This window comes from the organism of the source record quoted next, unplaced genomic scaffold (assembly GCF_019419815.1).
Source record: "Pyrus x bretschneideri cultivar Hongxiangsu unplaced genomic scaffold, Pyrus_bretschneideri_v1 Contig24, whole genome shotgun sequence".
NCBI lineage: Eukaryota > Viridiplantae > Streptophyta > Magnoliopsida > Rosales > Rosaceae > Pyrus > Pyrus x bretschneideri.
Genome location: NW_025999546.1, coordinates 474,464 through 492,173, shown reverse-complemented (window position 1 = coordinate 492,173; position 17,710 = coordinate 474,464). Strand labels below are relative to the sequence as shown.

General features: G+C 38.1%; 3 protein-coding genes, 1 long non-coding RNA gene and 1 other non-coding gene across 7 annotated transcripts; 3 read left to right on the top strand and 2 right to left on the bottom strand.

Moving 5' to 3' along the window:
• The first annotated feature begins 2,294 nt into the window (after window positions 1-2,294).
• LOC103951674 (probable glutathione S-transferase) lies at window positions 2,295-3,658 on the top strand. The gene is made up of 2 exons (XM_018648523.2): window positions 2,295-3,114; window positions 3,293-3,658. The coding sequence occupies exons 1-2, from the start codon at window positions 2,806-2,808 to the stop codon at window positions 3,656-3,658; spliced, it is 675 nt and encodes a 224-aa protein (XP_018504039.2). The 5' UTR covers window positions 2,295-2,805.
• LOC125468039 lies at window positions 2,835-4,420 on the bottom strand. Of its 3 annotated transcripts, XR_007259118.1 has the most exons (5): window positions 4,279-4,420; window positions 4,115-4,170; window positions 3,380-3,701; window positions 3,053-3,216; window positions 2,835-2,973 (listed from the first exon to the last, which is right to left on the bottom strand). It is a non-coding gene; the product is annotated as an uncharacterized LOC125468039 (long non-coding RNA). The 3 variants fall into 3 exon arrangements; XR_007259117.1 differs by having other exon boundaries at window positions 3,053-3,701; XR_667811.3 differs by lacking the exon at window positions 3,053-3,216 and having other exon boundaries at window positions 2,840-2,973.
• Window positions 4,204-6,296, top strand: LOC103951676 (UDP-glycosyltransferase 89A2). The gene is given in 5 exon segments (XM_048586323.1): window positions 4,204-4,553; window positions 4,589-4,743; window positions 4,746-5,425; window positions 5,427-5,642; window positions 5,644-6,296. Coding segments are annotated over 4 exon segments (1,419 nt in total). The 5' UTR covers window positions 4,204-4,553; window positions 4,589-4,676; the 3' UTR covers window positions 6,100-6,296.
• Window positions 4,267-4,369, bottom strand: LOC103951675. The gene has a single exon (XR_001953517.2). It is a non-coding gene; the product is annotated as a U6 spliceosomal RNA (small nuclear RNA).
• Window positions 6,297-12,843: 6,547 nt separating the features above from the next.
• Window positions 12,844-17,564, top strand: LOC103937347 (disease resistance protein RPV1). The gene is made up of 5 exons (XM_009347290.3): window positions 12,844-13,509; window positions 13,798-14,899; window positions 14,977-15,414; window positions 15,514-16,389; window positions 16,670-17,564. Exons 1-5 carry the CDS (start codon window positions 13,004-13,006, stop codon window positions 17,378-17,380), a joined length of 3,633 nt encoding a protein of 1,210 aa, XP_009345565.2. The 5' UTR covers window positions 12,844-13,003; the 3' UTR covers window positions 17,381-17,564.
• Window positions 17,565-17,710: the final 146 nt, after the last annotated feature.

Here is a 17,710-nt window from a genome sequence, read left to right as displayed (position 1 = left end):
AAGTATATGGTGGTTACCTGTGTGTGGCTGGGGTTGGTAGAGATTTGAGGACTGCCCAAATGGAAAAGGATTTGAAAACCTAGGGGGTGAGGTTGGATTCTTTTTAGTCTTGGTTATATATACTTCTTGCTCTCAAATCCCACAAAATCCACAACTTATTGAAATTCTCCAAAATCTTAATTTTTTTAGTACACTTAGATTTGGATGGATTTTAAAATCCCTTAAAATCTTTTAATTGACTGCACCTAGATTTGACTGAATTCTAAAATCCTTTAAAATCTTTTAATTGACTACACTAGGATTTTAAAGTCTTTTAAAATCCTCTTAAATCCGAGTTTGACTACACCCCTCTAAATTGAAACAAATCATAGTGGAGAAGTTTAATGGAAAACATATGAAACTTTGAAATTAAACTAAAATAAAATAAAGCTTGAAAATAAAATGCATGGAAATTATAAATTGAAAACATGAGAAAAGAAGATCTAGGGCATCCGAGTTCACCTTAACCAATCCTACTTAATTCCCTTAATATGTTATGCTCAAGTAGTTCCCTAATATTGATGATCGATTTTCCCTAAATTATTCGACAGCCATGGCATCTGGTTACATCAAAATTATCCTTACATGTTAACCCTCTATGGCATCTAGATGGATTTAAACAAGTAAGAACCCATTAAGCTCTATGGAAATTGTTGGAAAATCACACAAAACCCTAATTGTATGGCATCTACAAATACGTGGTTATGGTATCAATTGCAAGAAGCTAAACCCAAGTTAAGTATGGCATCTACTCTAACTTGCATGAAGTCAACCTAATTTAAACCTAGATGGTGATCAAGCATCTAAATAAAAATCAAACGCATTACTGAATAGCAAAAGATACTCAATAAAGATGCAAAACTTGATAATAATAATGCCACAAGGCAATTAAGTATTCATGATTAGGCTACATCGTAGCCCTATCAAAGAAAAACTCCAATGTACTTCCTCTTTGCCCTTCCTTGCCGCTGCCCCCCATGTAGAATATATGAGTTTTGGTTTTGTTTTGGTGGCTGAATCCTTACTTCACAATGGAGAATCAATCTCCACATATAAAACCTACGGCGAAGGTTACCAAGGCCAATTAAAATGACCATTAATCCTAGCGTAATGGACTTTCAAGTCCTCATTAAAGAAAAGAAAAATTAACGGAAATAATAAAACTAATAATTAAGTTCTCTCCTAAAGTCCATTGAATAGCATTCCCATGTCCATTTGATCTACAAAACTGCTCAGTTTCATCTTGTTATTGTATGCACATGTCTTTGCGCAACTAGTTAGCCTCGTATTCCATTGGAATTCCAATGGAATTACTATAGACACCCGAAACTCCATTTTCCACTTCCTTTTCACTTAACTCCCGTATTGAATGCCTAGAAAATAAAACAATATACATTAGTGCATTTAACCCATTCATATATACAAAATCCAAAGGAAATATATGATAAATATATATATATATATATGAAAATATGCACCCATCAGTCTCTAAATGCATTCTTGTTTAATCTCGTGTGTTCATTTCGTTTGATTTATTCAATTTGATTATCAGAATAAATATATATATATATATATATGTGAGAAGATAATAAGGATATTTGAAAATCACCTCCGTAAGTATAATTGTGGTCAATTTTAAATTGACTCATTAAAAGAATTATGAAAAACAGAAATTATATATATGTGTGCGTGGGTTGGAATTGTGACAACATGAAGGTAAAAGAATTCTACATTTGTGAAAAGAGAAACATTGTAAGAGACTTATAAGAGGTTGGACTACTCTTCATATAATCAATTGATTATATGGTGGAACCCTCAATTTCTTCATGGTATCAAAGCAGGTTGATCCATGTGTGAAGCCCAACAGCAACATATGCTCCACAGTCACCCAATCCGTGTTGTCTACGTGTTTGACTTGAAAATTCGCCACACATACGAGAATGTGAAGGTAAAAGAGTCTGACATTGGTGAACGAAGAAATCGTGCAAGTTCTTATAAAATGTTGGGCTACTCCCTATACATGTTGGGGACACAATTTTTTGACACACATTCTTAGGGTCTACTCAATAACTTATTTCAATAATCCGAATCATTTATATTTTAATTTATCATTCATAAATCATACTTGCTAAAAATTAGCAAACCCAAAATTATTAACACATTTATTTGTCGTGAAGAAAATGGACGAATACAGTTTTGCAAAGAGTTGGATCGTTGAAATACATTACGAGATGGACTATACAAATTAGTGTAAAAAATGTGTCTCCAAATCCTAATCCAACATATATATCCACCTAGCTATTTTTTACGAAGGACACTTAATGAACCTATTGTATTGGATTGTTTCAACTCAAGGTCTAACTTGATTGCCAATATTTCAAAGGGGCATCTCTACGTAGCCGGTACCTTGGAGGGTTGGACCAAAACAAACGTCCCACACTCCGAAGAAAACGAACAGAACCCTATGTCCTTTGGTTACATCACAGAACTCAATCTCATTTCATTTCACACAAAAACCTCTCTCTTTTTCTCTCCACTCACTTTCTCCCCCATATTTTTCCTAATTTCACACAAATCCAATCATCATCATGTCAATTACATGCAAAATATGTAACAGATTCAGAAAGCAATTCATATTTGACAATATAGAAGGCTTCAATAATAAATACAACAAACTCTAGGGAGGCCATAGCAAAATTCCACACTGAAAGTTAAGCATAAAAGGCCTGCTTGCCTAGCACAAGATAGCTCAAACTACGAACAAAAATGGCAAAAGTGAAGCTCTTTATGATATGGTCCAGACCTTTTTCTCTGAGAATAGTTTGGGCACTACAACTCAAAGGCGTCCTGTATGAAACAATCCACGAAGATCTTTCAAACAAAAGCCCTTTACTTCTTCAGTCTAACCCTATTCATAAGAAAGTTCCAGTGCTCCTGCACAATGGAAATGCAGTTGTTGAATCACTCATAGTTCTTGAATATGTCAACGAAACTTGGAAGGAGGATCCCTTACTGCCGGAAGATCCTCTTAAGCGAGCGACTGCACGCTTTTGGGCCAGATATGGTGATGAGAAGGTAATCTAAACTAGCCTTTCATAATCGGATAGTTTCTTGCACAATTAATAAAACATCGAGTGAAAGTACATCAGGTAGCTAAACCAAACCATCATTACTTACCTGAAAAATAAGGAAAGAAAACCGCATTCTTAGTATTGATATTTGATTATTCAGTTTGGTTGTGATTTCTATGAAGGTTTTGCCATCTATTGGGGAATCCTTTATGAAGGAAGGGAAAGAGCAAGATGAAGCTATCGTAAAAGCCAAGGAAAACTTGAAGTACCTGGAAGAAGAGCTAAACAGTAAGAAATTCTTTGGCGGAGAGAAACTTGGATTTGCGGATATTGCACTTGGATGGCTCGCACACTATGTGAGTGTGTTTGAAGACGTAGCAGATATGAAAATGGTGACCGAAGAAGAGTTTCCATTGTTATCAGCATGGGCGGCAACTTTTGCAGATGTTCCTATAATCAAAGATAATTGGCCGTCTATAGGCAAACTTATTGCCAAGTTTCAGGCTAGCATCGAAAGTCATCTTTCGAAAATGTACCAAGTTGATTAAATGATCTGGTTTGTGATCATTTCATGAATTGGTTAAATAACTCCTGTCAAAGTTAAGAATTAAACAGAGATGATCATGGATTTTGGACAAAAGAAGTAATGTCTGGTTAAAATATAACTGAAAGTGTTTGTTTTTCTTTTTACATAGTTACACTTCAAAGTTGAAGCAAGTTCCTTCTTTCTTGGGTTGTGCTCAGTTATGGCCAGATTTCTGTTTCTTCCTTCAATGCATGTTAATGAAAAATGCAGAGATATTATTGTTCGTTGAGATTAATTTCCTTAAAATATGTGTAACTATTATACATACATTATCTGCAATTGTAATATATACACTATCTTCGTTACCATATGCGTTGAGAAATACTAAGGGACACAGTAAACTATATATATATATGCTTAATAATCTTTAGCGGAACACAGTAACAAAGTCGTTTTCTCAAACAGTTAGTAGGCAAACCTGGAATATGAGCCGTCAAAGATGCTTGCTTACTTCCCAACCTCTAAAACTCAAATCTGCATTCCATTTGACGCCAAAATGGTGAGAAAACAAAGAACAAACAAGGAAAAGAAGCTTCTGAATCCAATTCAATTTCACGGGAAAAGTGCAAAAAAAATTTGGACCATTTCTCGATTTATGCGTGTCATCCTTGCGCAGGGGCCATGCTAATCTTCTCTGTATCGTTCCAATTTTATCGGATGTCCCCGAAGGGACAAGCCTTGTTGCCTAGCTTCTCTATATAAAGAACTGATAACCAACCTTCACCGCCGATGTGGGACAAGCGCATCCCTCTTTCCAGCAGTCAAGTTGCTTGTTTCTTCAAATATGGTCCGTTGGGCCTCTCTTTGCGGATCACCTTCTTTGAAGGTTGGAAAGAATGTTTTAGCACCCATCATGGTAAAGCCCTTCAACCTTGAAAACTGGTAGTCTAAAGCTGAAAGTCAAACATCTACATATCACTTTGAAAACTGTCTAGTTCTTGTATAACTAACAAATCCTCACCATTTTTCTTCTATTATACATGGCGATGGCGGATGGCGGTGAGATTTTTGTGGTTTCAGCAGCTGGGCGTGGCCATCTCCAACCCTGCGCGAGCTCTGCAACCACCTTATCTCCCGCAATTACCATACTACCCTCGTCATCCCCTCCTCCTCCTCCTTCACCCAAAACCCCCTCGCCAAAATCCTCCAACTCACAGCCTCCCCAGGCCCACCCAATCCAGGACCCGACCCGCTCCGCTACCAAGCGACACAAGACCTCCACAACCACCTCGCCAGCCTTTCCGATATTCCCGACGCGTCCCTCCCTCTCTGCGCCATCGTCGACTTTCAAATGGGTTGGACCAAGGAGGTCTTCTGGAGATTCCACGTGCCGGTCATCGGATTCTTCACCTTTGGTGCGTCCGCTGCCTCCATCGAGTGGGGCTCATGGAAAGTCGGTGTTGGTGACATCCGACCCGACGAGCTCCGACCAATTCCCGGCCTGCCCAACCACATGGCTCTCTCGATTGCCGATCTTAAACGAAGGCCAGCAGGTCCTCCACGTGGCGTTCCGAACCCGCCTCCGGGAGGTGGAGGAGGAAAAGGAAGAAGTGGTGGTGGTGGTGGTCCGCCTAATCCGGGAGACCGACCTCCCTGGGTCCCAGAAATAGAAGGCTCCATAGCTCTGATGTTCAACACGTGTGACTTCATCGACCGTGCGTTCATCGACTACATGAAAGATCAGATGGGGATGCCCGTATGGGGTGTGGGCCCACTATTGCCGGAAAGCGTACTGGAACCGGAACCCGAACCGTCCGGTCGAAGCAAACCAGCGCCAATCGAACTACACCGAAGACGACATCGTTCAGTGGCTGGACTCAAAGCCACGCGGGTCTGTCTTGTACGTGGCCTTCGGCAGCGAAGTGGGTCCCAATGCGGAGGAGTATCCCCAACTGGCGAGTGCGCTGGAAGAATCGACCCGGCCATTCATCTGGGTCATCCAAACTGGGGGTGGGTGGCGGGTACAACCCAGACGGGCTGGAGAGCAGAGTGGGGGAGAGGGGTCTGATCATATGCGGATGGGCACCGCAGCTGCTGATTCTGAGCCACCGGTCAACAGGCGGGTTCTTGTCGCACTGCGGGTGGAACTCCACCGTGGAAGCCGTCTGCCGTGGGGTCCCCATTTTGGGGTGGCCCATGAGGGGGGACCAGTATTGGAATGCCAAGCTGGTGCAAAAGCATCTCAAGGTTGGTTATGGAGTTTGTGAAAGTTTTGAAGAATTGGTTAAGAAAGAAGATATAGTGAAAGGGATTGAGAGGCTGATGGGCGATGAAGATGTGAAGAGGCGGGCCTTGGAGATAGGGCGGAAGTTTGAGGACGGATTTCCGGCCAGCTCCGCGGCTGCATTGGATGATTTTGTGGATTTCATTAGGCCAAAAACCAGCTCACAAGTTTATAATTGATCGGTTTCATGTCAAGTCCTTTTGTGTAGTTTGTAAAACCCGTGGCTGCATTGCTTTAGCCTTTTGAGTAGTTTGTAAAACCTGTGGCTGCATTGCTTTAGTTTGTGAAACCTCAAAAATATATGATGCGCTCATTTCATTTGTAAGACTGAAAATTTCTTGAATACAACTGGTATGCAAAACGTTGGGTTTGCCAATATCTCTATCGCAAATAAGACACGTACATACAAGAAACCAGTGCTCATTAATTTACGTAGCCACACAAGTCTATTGCAGAGATATTAAGACAGTGGAACAAGTTGAGTGTAGTTTTACATTCTAGTACTGCATCACATGAGCTGAGCTAGTCACATCACATACGAGTCCAAAACATCACATAAAAAGATAGGCTGACACCTAACTCTGAATCCAAAGAGAATGCAACAGTGCATGTGAACTACACGTGAAGCTGATCCTTAGCTCAGGACAATACAAATAACTAAGAGACATCATACAAACATGTAACATGTAATAATGAGCAAATAAAACACAAGGATATCATACCACAAGTTTATACTCACAAATAATATTAAAAACATGAAGTGTGTGAAAAATTTATTTGTAAAACTAAATATGGTATGTCACATCATAATATATAAAAGCAGTTGGGAAAATCACAAATACACATATATACTTCAAAAAAACAAAAAGATATATTCACATAACCATAGCTTGCTTGCTCTCGATAAGCCTTGTCATTTGTCAAACCGAATAAGCTTGTACCTATACCAAGTCACATTGACTTAACAAAATACTTAACACACAAATCGTACACAAAATGGGGAGATTATAGTTAATCTGTCCAAAATTCCCATGTTACAAAATTGCCCCTAAAACTAGAGGTAATTGCAAAACTGCCCTAATTTCTTTAAAATACCAAACAGCCCTAAAGCTTCAACAAATCTTGCATTTTGATCCTTCAAACAACCCCTTTAGAAAGGTAAAAAAAATTAAAAAAAAAATCCTAAAATTAGCTGCTGATGGACAACCTAATCTCTTCATAATCAACCCCCTATTGTGCATCGAGTGATATAAAAATAATAATTATAAATAACCGTACAAGCAGGAGTTCGGATTTCACACAAGAGAGTAAAGTTAACACCTCATTCATAATAACCAATGAACATACCTATATGATATTAAAAGAGTAAGGGGTTCAGGATTCCATATTAAACCCAAGAAGTTCATGATAACGATTGGGTAAGATTGGCATCAAATTTTACTTGTTAGAAATTATAAGAACTTAATATTGTGTCTGTACTAATGTTGTTATATTTTAATGCCAATATAACAATGAGGAAAGAGTGGTTAAATCTAATAGGCAATTAAAGACACAAATACTCACAAGTGTGAAACCAAAGCTCACATGCAAGGTTATAAAGTTAAACAAAATGATGAATGGAATGTAAGGAGTGATTTCAAGCCTTACCTTGTTCGGGGAAACCGAGGAGTCGCCAGAGCTCCTTGGTTCGAAGGTTTTTCGTCCAAGTTTCAGATAACAAAAGTTAGAAAAGGATTCGTAGTTATGAAAGGGTTGCGGAGATGGTGGTGATGTCATGGTCTGTTGTAGGACAACGGCGAGTTGCTGTCTGCATTTGTTGTGCCATGAGAGTAACTTCAGCGTGTGCTGGAGCCCGAAGGATAGGCCCGCGAACAGTGGCTGAGAGCCTGAGCATTCAAGTCCAGTGTGTGCTAGCGAGGGAGCCTGAGCAGGCCCGTGGAGAGTTGCCAGCCCGAAGTGGGTTTGACGCAAGGCTGACGTCAGCCACGTTATTTTCTTTTGTTTTGTGTCAATCGACGGAGCCTGCGTGCGCAGTTGCATTAGTGACCGTTAGAGGCCATGTGGCACCTCGGCGTCCATTGGATTTCAACGGTCATTTGTTTTCTACTGTTGGATTTCCAACGGTAATAATAATTTTAAAACCTTATTTAGATCCAACGGTCCACGTTATTCACCTTAATTGAAGATGTTGCGTTGCGTACTCGACGGGAATGTGAGGTTCTGGTCATTCTTGCTTCATCATCTCTCCTTCTACACTCCTCATCATCTTCCATCTCATTTTGGGCCACCTGGAGATTGAACATTCATTCTGATTGGTTAAACAATTCTTCCTCTTACTGATCGATTTCCCACATCATCCTTGAAGAAGAAGACATTGTAAGAAGGAAGCAGAAAATAATGATAAAGATTTTGGTGAAGAATGAAGCAAAAACTATGAATGATGATAGAGATCTTGAGAACATTGGTGTGAGATTTGTGAGGATTGATAGTGGATTATATGGAGGATTAAAAAAGGATTAGGTTGTAGATAATGCCACGTGGCATGCCTTCATTCGTTAAAAATCTGATGGAAAATCTATCCTCAAAGACTGTAAACATATTATGACATGTGGCGCGATGTGATTGTTTATTAATCTTATCAAAAATCCATCACCAATAATTGTGTTTTCGGATAATGACATGTGGCTCAACAAAAACGATTAAAAATCTTATCGGAAATACATCATCAATAATTGTCTTTTCGGATGATGACATAATGCGCAACAAGAACGATTATAAATGTTATCCGAAATTACAAATAAAATTCTTTTGTATTATTTTATAATAAAAAATTAATATTTTATTACTAATTGTCAAGGCTATTCAAATATAAGGATAAAAATGTAAAAAATAATTACTGTTTATTAAAAGTAGTTACTATTTACGGAATAGATAACATGGTAGGTAGCCCTAGGGGCCTCCACCACGCTAGGACAGCTCTGAAGACGGAAAGGGGACGAGAGAGTCAAATGAAAAGAAAAGAAAGAAGGAGAAAGTGGAAGAGAGAGTGACGTGTGAGAGGAAATGGTCGGCTGAAATGAAGGGAAAATTTTCAATGGGAGGGAGTGAGGCGTGAAAGAGAGGGAAAGATGCAATAATGGGGTGTAATGATGGAATCTGGTGGATTGGATGGGTGGAGTGGGATTTTCAAACCAAAAAAGAAAAATTTATTTAATAGTCCACTTGCACGCTATTATAATCAAATATCATGCATGGTTATGAATTCATATTACACCATATATTTTATCTTATTCTTAGTTATAATTTATTGACTATTTTAGTAAATTTTTGATATATTGTTATATATTTTTAATGTAAGATATTTAATTTTCTTTGGAGTAAAAGAAGATCAAACGGATGAATTTTGGAATGATTTTAATTGGAGGATGTTTGTGAGTCTTTCTAGAAGATTGTGTCAAAATTTCAGATTTTTCTACCAAGCCGTTTGATCATGGCAATGAAATAAAGATCCAGCGCACAGCTTTCTCAAATTGACGTTTCTCAACGTTTTAGGTATTTTGAAGGTTCAGATGACACATTTTGAGGAAGATTCATTCTGAGGATTTGTAGGGAACGTCTTTAGCTTTCAAAAGAGACATTTTGGGACCAAATCAGAGTTCATTTGGTTGGTCAAAAATCTAATTTTCTGAGAAGTCCGAATTTCAATTTAAATAGGACACCCTTTATTTCCTACTTATTTTATTTTATTATGTTTCATAGTTTTTAGAAGACCTTTCATAGGTAGGATATTGTTTTGTAGTAACATAAATAAAGCTTTTTAGGCATAAGACAAGGAACAGAAAATGCATAAAATTTAGGGACGCATTACTTTGGAAGATTTAAGTTTATTTTTAAGGTATTTTCTATTTAGATTTTTAATAATATTTTGTCTTATGATTGTTAGTAACTAGTTTCGTTTGCTAGGACGAGGCCACGAGTCTTAACAAAAATATGTAATCTCTTTTCAATTTTCTTATGATATTATGCATGCAAGTCTTGAATTATTAATCACCGGGTTTGAAACTATCTAATTGTCTTGATGATTGGTCACCATTATGATATTTAGAAAAGTAATTTGATGCAATTTTGGTGAAGGACTATCCTTGAAATTGACGCTAACTTCTTGTGGTTAATATGTGTAACTTCTTATGATGGATGTCACGTCTTAATGGTTATATGGTTTTTTAAAAGGATTTCACAAAACTTAATGAGTGTTGCATGTTCACATTCGATCTAGATGTCACAGACGGGTTGCATGTTAGATATAAGTTCTATGTTGGAGGTTCCAAGTAGAATATTGTTTGGGCCCAAAATATTGGTGTGAGCTGAGTTCTCAGCTCGACAGTATGATTCTAGAATCGTCGCGAATTCTAGTTATTATGAACCGCTCGATTAAGATTGGCCAAGCCCTAGTATGAGACGGATTGATGAGAAAGTTGAATCCTAGCATAACAAGGAGTCTCAATGGGATGAGGATGTTGAGATTTGAGAAGTGAATGTGGCTAGATAAAGAGTTTGGTTCAAAGTCCTAATGGAGGTAGGATTGGCCGAGACTTGGTTAGATTAGGATGAAGAATCATAATCCGAGTATAGTTTTGGTTCGGCCATGACGAGATTGGCTGCTATAAATAAGAAGGGGATGCATCATTCTAAAGCCCCTCCAATTTAACATACAAAAGGCCTGCGCAAACTCTTACTTTACGAGAAACCTCTCAAACACCTTGAGATTTTTATTTTCTATTTCGCCAACACATCTTCAGTTTGGACAAACAGCATTGTGAAGGCAACTGGTGACACCTTCAGTTTGGATAAACAACACTATTGTCGTAGAATCACCCAACCGCGGAGCACATTCAGTTTGGATAAACAGCATTACGTCGAGGGCGACTGATTATTTATCCAAGTCTCAATCGAGAAGGATTTTCAAATCCTTATTGGCATAAGTCATCTTATTAGTCTTCTCAGTGAAGTGAGGTGTTACAGATTATTGGGCTTGGCACATTGAACACGGAGTTGTTTGTGATTGGATATTCACAAATAGGTTTTAGTGTTCGGCATTCTGATGGTCGAACGACATTCACTATCAAGACATACATCTCTTTTGAGTACTTGTGTCCATATAGTTTGGTGTCGGTTTGGTTCAGCGTGCTTATACTCTTACAAATATAATCACTCTGACTGAACTCGACGTCGACGATCTGTGAACTTCGCAAGATTAGCAACCTTGTCTTTAGGCTCTAGAACCCGAAAGCCGAGACGTGTTCCTTCCTCGGCCGCAATTGCAAAACCAAGAAGTCAGTAGCGCACTCAAAGCAACATCAACACATTTTACTCCTCAGTCGAGCTCGGCCAACGAGTTGGCACGTCTTGTATCAACCGAAAGACGTAGTTAGCTCATTAGTTACTCGGCCTACGCGCCACGTAGGTTTGGTAGTTTTTAGGGTCAACATATATATATTAAGAAAACCTAACCTTCAAAATATGCATGTGTAATTCACAAGTAATTGAAAGAATTACGTAGTATTGTTAAGGTGACAGCGAAACCCTAGTGTTCAAATTTATTTTCAAACTATTTTCTTTTGTTTTCTTTACTTTGCCAATTTATTTAATTGTTTTTAATTAAATTCGTTTTTAATATTTTAGGTCATAAAATCAACCTCTTCCAAACTTTGTTTTTAAATAATTAATTAAGATTTGATATTTACATAAATTATTCATTCAATCCCTGTGGAAAACAACCTTACTTGAGCTGTTATACTACGATAACCTTGTACTCTTGCAAGTCTTTTTAAGTGTTTTTATCCTTACTTTTGCAGGTGGTAAAAATTCCTATTACATGGTTTGAACAGGAAAGGGATCCTCTCCGGATCCCTTTTATCAAATTCACCAATCCGGACTCTTGAAATTTGATCTAATAGCTAAAAACAAGACCCTTTTTAAAAGTTATAATAACTTTAGCAGTTGGATCAAATTTCAAGGCCCCGAATTTGTGGATTTGGTGGAAGTTCGTCTGAACAAAGCCTCTTTAAGGCTTTAAGGCTAATTTAAGCTTTCTCATGCCAGACCAAGGCAATGGTGCACACTGCACGAAATAATTAGAATTTATTTCAGGTAAATTTACATTGTTTCGAACATAACTTGTTCGTTATAGTTTCGAATTGAGTTCTGTCTATGGCCACGTGTCTGTAAAAATGAGTACTATTCGAAAATAGTGAAATAACAGTGGAAAAGTGAAGGAAAAATTGAGTCCACATGGAAAACCTATGTGGCATCTCAGGGGCATTTTAATAATTTCACTACTAATGAGAATAAAATACCATAATTCTCAGAACGGGATGTGACATATGACCTGGCAAGATTGGTTAAAAATCATATATGAAATTAAAAATAATATAAATTTGTATTATTTTATAAATAAATAAAATAATATTTTAATACAAATTGACTAGACTCTTGCTGAGCTCATTTTTTAGGGGTAGAAATACAGTTGATCAATTACTGTTCATTAAAGTCAATTACTATTTATTTGGGTGGAATAAATGAACTTTGGGCCAACTTTTTTTTTAAGGAATTGGAGTTGCTCTAAAAAATAAAAAAAAATAAAAAAAAGCCAAATTAAACAGTAAAAAGAAGTTCAAGGAAAATTAGACTTTTGTACTGAGGCAGATTGTTTGTCCTTCTGATATGATGCTCACTTCATGCCCTTCTATTTTGTACGATAACGATTAACTGACGTCAATATTTTATATTAATTTTTTTTATTAAGATAATAAGATAAAATATAATAGGAATATAAAATTTCTCTTTTTATATTCCTCTTCAACGTGTATCACATCTCAGTGTGGAAAATTGGAATCATAACAGCGTTTGGTAGCTGCGTTTGGTAGCTGGTGCGGACAGTGGACTTTACTGCCACTTTGGTCATTGTCCATCGATCCACTCTTTCTTATCTATTTTTCTGTTGGGACATCTCCATTTGCGCATAATATCTTCCCTCTCAGAACACCTGCATAAAGTTCATCTCTTCATTTCCACGTAGTATCAATGGCTGGTGCTATAAGCTCCATGCAGCTGCTCGACACTTCAAGCTCTTACCGATGTACTTATCATGCGTTCTTGAGTTTCAGAGGCGAAGATACGCGTAAGAGCTTTACTGATCACCTCTACCGGGCTTTGGAGTTGGCAGGAATCCACACCTTTAGAGACGATGATGAAATCGAGAGAGGAGAAGATATAGCAGCAGAGTTACATAAAGCTATAAATGAGTCAAAAGTATCGATAATTGTCTTCTCCAAGAACTATGCTTCATCGCGGTGGTGCTTGGACGAACTTGTTAAGATCATGGAACGTAGAAGAAGTGATGATGAGCATTTTGTTTTGCCGGTTTTCTATGATGTGGATCCATCCCATGTGCGGAAGCAGACTGGGAGTTTTGAAGAATCGTTTCATAGACATAAAGAGCGCTTCAAGGAGGAGATGGAAAAGGTGGACGGGTGGAGAAGAGCACTTAGAGAGGTTGCAGATCTGGCAGGGATGGTTTTGGGAAATAGGTAATTAATTTTTTTCCTGAAAAATTTCAATTTGAAAGTTTTAGCTTTTGATTAATTTTGACATGGATGCTTAAAAGTATTATATAATTAATTAGCCAAAATTTTTGTTAAAAAGATTCATTTGTTTAGTACCCTATATTCAATTTGCATTAGCAGGAGTTTACCATATATTTTTTTTCCAACGGATGATACATCATCAAATTTATTCACTCTGGTCCATCAGGAAAAATTACTAAAAAAATGATCTAATTGTGCTTTCTATACTTTGATCTGATTTATAATTCATAGGTACGAGTCGCAGTTTATCCAAGATATTGTTAAAGAGGTTGGAAATAAATTGGATCCCAAAGCATTGAACGTTGCACCGTATCCTGTTGGCATAGAAGATCGTGTGCGAGGCATAAACATGTGGTTACAAGACGGATCAAATGATGTTGGTGTAGCTGTGATATGTGGAATGGGTGGAATTGGCAAGTCCACCATTGCCAGAGCTGCCTATAACCTCAACTGTGCAAGGTTCCGAGGTAGCAGCTTTCTTGCAGATATTAGAACAAATTCGGAACAGCCATATGGTCTTGTTCGCTTGCAAAGGAAACTTCTTTCGGACGTCCAAAAAGGGAAAGCAAATAAAATATACGACATAAATGAAGGGATAATGAAGATCAAACATGCTGTCTGTAACAAGAGAGTTCTTATTGTTCTTGACGATGTGAATGACTTGGATCAATTTAACGCAATTCTTGGAATGCGGGAATGGTTTTGTCCAGGAAGTAAAATCATCATAACAACCAGGCACGAGCATTTGTTGAAGGCACATGAAGATTATACAATGTTCGAGGTTGAAGAATTGAATGCGAATGAATCGCTTGAGCTTTTCAGTTGGCATGCATTCGGACAAGCCCAACCTGTTGAAGGTTACATGGAACTTTCGAGACCAGCAGCGCAACACTGTGAAGGGCTACCATTAGCTCTTCAAGTTTTGGGATCCTCTCTATCTGGGAAACTAGTAGATGTATGGAAAAGTGCTTTACAGAAGTTATGCGAAATTCCCGATGACAAAGTTCACAAAGTTCTTCGAGTAAGCTTTGATTCTCTTCAAGATGATCATGACAAAAATATATTCCTCTATATAGCCTGTTTCTTCATTGGAAAGGAGAAGGATTTTGCAATTACAGTACTGGACAACCTTGATTTTCGCACGAGGATCGGAATTCAAAATCTGGTGGACAGATGTCTAGTAAAAATCGATAATGAAGACAACAGGTTGGCTATGCATCACTTACTTAGAGACATGGGAAGGGGAATTATTCGGGAAGAATCACCTCAAGATCCCGGAAAGCGTAGTATAGTGTGGCATAAAGATTCCTTTAATATTTTGAGAAAAAGAACGGTAAGGTTCGCTTGTATGTGTATTAAGAGTTATGTTGCGTGTCTGGTTACTTATAGAATGTTGCGATTTGTTTGCAGGGTACGGCAACTGTTAAAGGCCTCATGCTCAACCTGCCTGTGTTGATGGAAGATGAGTCTTTGAAGCCATTATTTGGTAAAAGTAACAAAAAACGATGCAATGTTGAAGATTATGAAGGAAATTTTTCAAGACGTCGTCGGCTTGATTTCTTTTCTTGGAAATCAATTGCAAGTAACTTTTCTTCAACATACTCAACTCCTGCATCAAATGATTTGCAGTTCAGAACTGACGCATTTACAATGATGAACAATCTTGAACTGCTCGTGCTTAATAATGTAAGCATCTGTGGAGGCTTCGAAGATTTTCCAAAATATTTGACATGGCTGTCTTGGAGAGGGTTTCCTTTAAAATCGATACCAGCCGTTTTTTGTATGGAAAATCTAGTTGTTCTTGACTTGCGGAATAGCAGCCTGCAACATATTTGGAAGGGAACCAGGGTACTATACTACTACTCTCTCACTCACACACACACACACACATACTAATTAATGAAATCAATTATATTCATGGAAACTAATTGCATCTCTCCTTTACAGTTTGTTGGTAGAATGAAAGTTCTTAATCTCAGTCATTCACACAGCCTTTTGACAACCCCTGACATGTCGGGACTTCCTAACCTTGAGAGATTAATTCTTAAAGATTGTATAAGTTTGGTTGAGGTTGATGAGTCTATTGGAGACTTGGAGAAACTTGTTGTTTTGAATCTAAGAGACTGCAAAAATCTCAGTAGGATTCCAACAAGTTTTAATAGGTCGGGATCTCTTCAAGTTCTCATTCTTTCTGGTTGCTCCAAGCTGGGTAATGCAACAGAGCAGGTCTACTCAGGAGCTAGTGTTATGAAGAAATTCAATCTGTTATCAGCTAACTTATGGCAGTCATTAACGTCGTGGGTATTACCAAGAAAAAATCTTGCATTGACCAGTTTCTCATTCAAAAGTTTACCACATTCTTTAGGAAGATTAAGTCTTGCCAACTGCAATCTATCAGAGATTTCTAGTGATCTTGGTGCCCTATCGGTGTTGAAGCATTTGGATCTATCTGCAAACCCAATTCCAAACCTACCAGAAAACATGAACGGTCTTCACATGCTCCAAGAACTGGTAGTAGAGGGTTGCACAAAGCTCCAAGCACTTCCGGAACTTCCACCAAAATTAAAGACATTGGAAGCAGGTCGGTGTACATCATTGAAAAGAGTAACAAATTTACCAAACGCCTTTGAATCATTGAGTAAAAATTTTGATGAATGTGAGAAGTTAGTTGAAATTCAAAGCTTGTTCGAAATCAAACCGTTGAGAAACGTTGACATAGAAATGATCAAAGATGTGGGCCTGTTTAACTTGGAATCCACTGAAAGCACCCAAGTGGAAATGATCAACTACCTGACATGTACAACCAAGAAGTGTTGCCTTCAGGTTCTCTCTCTCTCTCTCTCTCTCTCTCTCTATCATATATTGTTGTTATGGTTATAATTTCTATGGCTCAGAGGCTAGTTGTTCAAATGATTATGGTAGGAGAGATTATCATCCTTAGATAAAATACGTTACTTTGAGTAAATATGTAGATATATCGATCACGTAAGAAAAACAAAATTCGAATCCGACTCTGGGGTGTAATGATTGAGTGATTTTAACCAAGTTTGAAAATCTAACTGCTAGCTTGTAGGTATTTGAATCTGTCATTTCCGTGAAACAGGTACTGAAAGAATGCGGCATATTTAGCATTTTCATTCATGGGAGCAAGATTCCAGATTGGTTCAGCTACAGGAGCATGGCTAACTCGTCGTTGTCGATTTTCGTACCTTTACATGTTAATATCAAGGTCCGAGGCTTAAATGCATGCGTTATATACACACGACTCCCTGATCGAAGCGGTGGTGTACATGTTGCCAGTGAACACTTTCTCAAAGTGAGTAATGAGACCAAGGGTCGTATGTGGACCTATTCCCCTGTCGCAATGGGTCTTCCAAAAGAGAACGAAGACATGTTATGGCTAAGTCATTGGGTGTTTGGAAATGATGAACTGGAGAGTGGGGACGAAATACGGGTTTCTGTGAAGTGCGGTTTGTGTGTAAAAGAGTTTGGAATCGAACTTGTGTACGAGGACGAAAGCAAGGGTGAGGGTGTTCGATCAAATAATGAAGATACAACACAAAGTAATGTTGTTGCTGGAGATGTCACAGTGTCGGATTCAATGTACGAAATGTGGAGAGGCAAGTACTTTCTTTGTAATCATAGGCTTCGAACCCATCAAGCTCAATTCAGAAGGAGACAAGAGAACCCAGCTTTTGCTGATTTTTCATACAAGCCAGGGGACTCCTTTTATTTGAATGGTTTCTTATTCAAGCACGAGGTTGACATTGCTAAGTACCAACTGCAGTATTTTAGAAGAGCATTGACTAATTAAGCTATCCAATTTAGGTGTTGCTTATGTAATTTATGTTACGTAGGCATTGATATGTAATTAGGTTTCATTCTCTATAATCTGTCTTCTGATTGCCGCGCCTTGAATCTACTACGATTGAGATGAAATAAAATGTAGAGAGAAATTTATGTTAAACAAGTTAATGACATCGGTCTCTTTTGGACTATATTATTTTTTTCTTGGCTTTTCGTCAACAATTAATCTTCCTTCCCAGAAGTTTATCCGATTACTAAGGCCAGTTTGCAGGCTAGCCGGATAATCTTACCTTTTTCCAGTGCAACAGCATATGCTGATAAGGGATTCAAATTATAT